At 43.6% G+C, this 4,011-nt stretch overlaps 1 protein-coding gene across 1 annotated transcript; it reads right to left on the reverse strand.

Annotated features, from left to right (window-relative positions):
• Window positions 1-2,819: 2,819 nt before the first annotated feature.
• LOC308552403 (ferritin light chain-like) lies at window positions 2,820-3,395 on the reverse strand (the record flags this gene model as incomplete). Its single annotated transcript, XM_081127719.1, has 1 exon — window positions 2,820-3,395. One exon carries the CDS (start codon window positions 3,393-3,395, stop codon window positions 2,820-2,822), a length of 576 nt encoding a protein of 191 aa, XP_080983845.1.
• Between the last annotated feature and the right edge of the window lie 616 nt (window positions 3,396-4,011).

Genomic DNA, 4,011 nt, shown 5'->3' on the forward strand with positions numbered 1-4,011 from the left:
TGCCTTTTTAAATTAAAAGGAAGAAGAAAAATGTTCAGGCACCTGAGTGTTTGCTACATGAGAAGACCATGGAAAATAGGAAATAAAGAACATTTCCCTGATGAAAAACGATCTGCAAAGAACAAGGCTGTCTGTGTAAGATTAATAAAGGGGCTCAAAGAGCGCGGAGACAAGCTAGAGAAGATCCCCAAAGATGTGTCAGAGTTACTTAAAAATCTATCACACAAGTCTGCAGTGCATGATAGAACAGGAAAACAAGACACATGCAAAATCCCCTTCCAAGACCTAATCACTCAACTACTGTGCATGTCATCTCAATCCTCTTAGCCATGTAATAGTCATTGCACGGCAAAAGCCTCCAGACGTAGAAAATGAGATCACACCTATTTTACAAAGCCAAAAATAGAGCCAAATTGCATAAGTACCCCTACAACTTCCAGAACTGAGTACAGACAAAGTGATCCCCAATAATCACTCATGAATCATGCTTTTTTGGTTGTACAAAGCAAATGTACAAACAAAACAATTTCACTTTCCATCAGATGCATGAGAACTGGGCAGACATATGTACACGCACATGTGTGTGTGTGTGTATCTGGGGGGAAAATGATGGAGGTGGTGAAACAAACTTGTGACGTTTAAGCTTTAAATGGTACAACCACCCCAGATGGGACTGAAAGTATTCAGTGAGTTACTAAGAAAATCTGAACGAGTTATATTGATGGATAGAACTCACAATTCTTCTCAATAGTAACAATTTACAATTTTTCTTCTAAATGAGCAAGAAAGGAAAAAAGACAGCTTTTGTTAGCGAGGAGAAATAATTATTGTACCTCAAGTAATTTTAATGCTATCCTGAAAAACAGTATTAGAAAATGATGTTATAAGAAACTTAGATGAACTCTTCCCTCTGTGGCACATGCCAGTGAAAGGGAGTTGCCCTCTCCATTGCCTTGAAGTATAATGAGTCCGGCCAGTTTTTCCCAAGTCCATATGGACACAATGAGAACAAGCCTCAGTTATTGCTTGTTCTGCTCCCATTTGCAGAAGAACCATTCTATTGCAGCAATAACAATGATTAATAAATGTTAGGGGGATTTCTGTCTGAGATGAGTAAATATAATTTTGATTGCTTGACTCATGTTTTTTCCACTATTGAACTTGAACCTGGCTGTATTCAGGGCAACAGAACTTAGTGGACCAAACACAGGGCTTCTAGACATAACTGGGGTCTCTATCCAATCCCTGACAGTGACCAATGAGCTCAATGACATTATGGTGTGAAAAATGGGCACTACAGTTCATTGCGGGTCATACTCCTGACAGCTTTTAAATGGGGCTGAGTCTAGTGACAACAAAGGAAAATTGTTAGGGAGAGTGACCACAAACTTATTCAGCCTTGAATGATAACGGCAAATTTAGGAATGTAATTTTCTCCTATTGTATTGTTCTAGAGAGGGGAACAGAATTACTTTTGGTTCCTACTTTTAAGAATCATATCTGCAAAAACTAAACAAGAAATTTTCCATTTGATGCATACTCTGGTTAACACTCAACGCAAATGACAAGAGTGGATTGGCATTTCCCAAGGAGTGCTAAAAAAAAGGGCAATGCTTAAAGGATTCCTTGTCTGCTTTAGAAGAAAATAAAGTATATGTAAAATAAATTGAAAAAATAATACCCATACATGACTTGGAGTATTTTGCATGACTGCTTTAACATGGTGTTTTGGAAGAAATTATAGATGATGCCTACTTTCTTACCAGTGAGGACTCACAGGCGGGCTTTTCTCCACTTGCTCCAGAAAGGTCCTCGCCCACCTCTCCCTCCATAGCCCTTACATTTCTGCAGGTTTACACTGAGTGTACCTGTCTTCATAGGGCCATCATCACTCCCCAGGAGCCAAAGCAGGAGGGCATTCTTGACCTCTTGGCAGAATCTCACAAGGTTGACCTTCCCTTTTTGAAATGTTTTTTTTTTCTTTTCTTATGTTCTGTGACACCTCTCTCCTTGATTTCCCCCCTATCTTTCTGAAATCTGCATTTCACTTGCTGTTTCACTTTCCATGCCTCATACCTTAAATATCCATGTTTCCTGGGAGCACATCTTGGTTTTCTTCTCTCATTACACATGTTTTTGGGTGAACCTCATCACATGTGTGGCTTCAAGTGTCACAGCATGCATGTTACTTTCTGGTCTGTATCTCCACTGTCTCTTCATTTGAATGTCCCATGGGCACTGCGAGCTTGGCATGTTCAAAACTGAACTCATCCTCTGCGTTTGCACATCTGTTGCTTCTTTTCTGGCTCATATTTCCTGCAGAACCTCAGCTACTCTGAACTTTCTCTTCTCACTCTTCCCTTTTATCCACTCACCCAAGTCCTGTAGGCCTGACTTTTGGTGTCTCTTGGCTTCATCCATTCCTCTCAATTTATATTTATTTTTCCCTAGGTCTTCATCACTGCATGTACTGATGACTGCAATATTCCCTTCTTAAGACTTCTGAGATTTTTCTTCCTAATCCCCCCTAATTAAAAAAAAAAAAAGTCCAAAGAGATAACTTGGGATATAACCAGAGACGTTATCTAAAGTGATTCCCTGCAAAAGTGAAATTATTTAAGTTTATATTTGATCTTAAAAATTTATTTGCACTGTGTATTCTTTTCTATGTTATACATTTTATTTTATTTCATTTATTTTATTTTTTTGCTACAAAAAGCTTTATTGTTTCCTTTTGGTCCAATGCATGGGAGAGGGCTCCCGGCTGGTTAGCAGAATGGCTAGGGGTTTAGAGGAGAGGCTCAGGTGAAAGCCAGACATCAGGGGAATGCAGCAGGGTCCCTCAAAGGCCTCTGGGCTCTAGTGCTCCTGGTCCTGCTCGAGGGGGAGCCTTTCAAAGAGATCCTCGCCCAGCCCAGCCTGGGGGCCGCCAGCCTGCAGAGGTGAGTCAGGTGTCCCCCATCTTCTCGATGAGTTTCACCTCCACCTCCAGGAAGCGGTTCTCCAGGAGCCACAGAGCTGAGGGTCTGCGAGGGCACAACCCAGGGCCTGCAGGTCAGGTCCAAAAGGGCCTGGCTCAGGTTCCTCCCCAAGGCCCTGGCGGCCCCCATGGCCTCCTGGGTTTTGCCCCACTCACCCTGGGGAGGCTTCAGCACGTCCTGGAGGATAGTGTGGCCACCGCATTGGCTTTGCCTCTTTAAGATGCTCAGTGCCCTGGTGTTCCTTCTCGGCCAGCTCGCGGGAGAAGTGGCCCGCACCCTCCAGAGCCACATCGTCGGGTCGCAATAGAAGCCCAGAGAGAGGTAGGTGTGGGGGACCCGCCGATGCAAGTCGGCCAGGCGGTTGGCAGCAGCCTCCACCTCAGTGGCGTAATTTTGACGAATTTGGGAGCTCATGGTTGCTCAGCAATAGGGAGTTAAGGTTGAAAAACAGTGTTGGCTGGTCTCGGAGGCAGAGGACAGCTGAGGTGGTTCCAAAGGTGCTGACTGGAGATGTTGGAGGGTGGTCAGAGGCTCGAAGAAAGGGCGTCGCTGGGTCTGTTTCGTCCAAACACTGTTGAAGCAAGAGACAGATCCGGGACTCCAGGGCACCATCTTAGATATAGTGTTTGAAACTGCACGTGACCGAGAACCCTGCGTACTCTGTGGAGATGCTCTGTTCGATCCAGTGTTTTTGTTACTGTCAGCCCACTACTACCAAGTCTTTGTCAGAAACATAGTCCATCTGATCTTCTTCTTCCAACTCTCTGCACCTACCATTTTCTTCATATTTTTGCTACAGAAGTTTATAAATCTGATCATTATTACATTTTTCTGGTTAAAAACATTAGTGACTCTCAAGATGTGCTATGACTTCTTAGCTCTTGCTAGCCTAATGTTTCCACCCTTCTGTTGTAGGAGAAATTAATGGGCCAGGTTCCCCAGACAGGAATGGGAGGAGGTTCTTGGAGTACCACTGAAATGGGCACTTTCAGAAGCCCCCACAGAAGTATGAGTTGTGGTAAAAGGTTTT

The sequence above is a fragment of the Miniopterus schreibersii genome, assembly GCF_964146895.1.
Source record: "Miniopterus schreibersii genome assembly, chromosome: 2".
Classification (NCBI taxonomy): domain Eukaryota; kingdom Metazoa; phylum Chordata; class Mammalia; order Chiroptera; family Miniopteridae; genus Miniopterus; species Miniopterus schreibersii.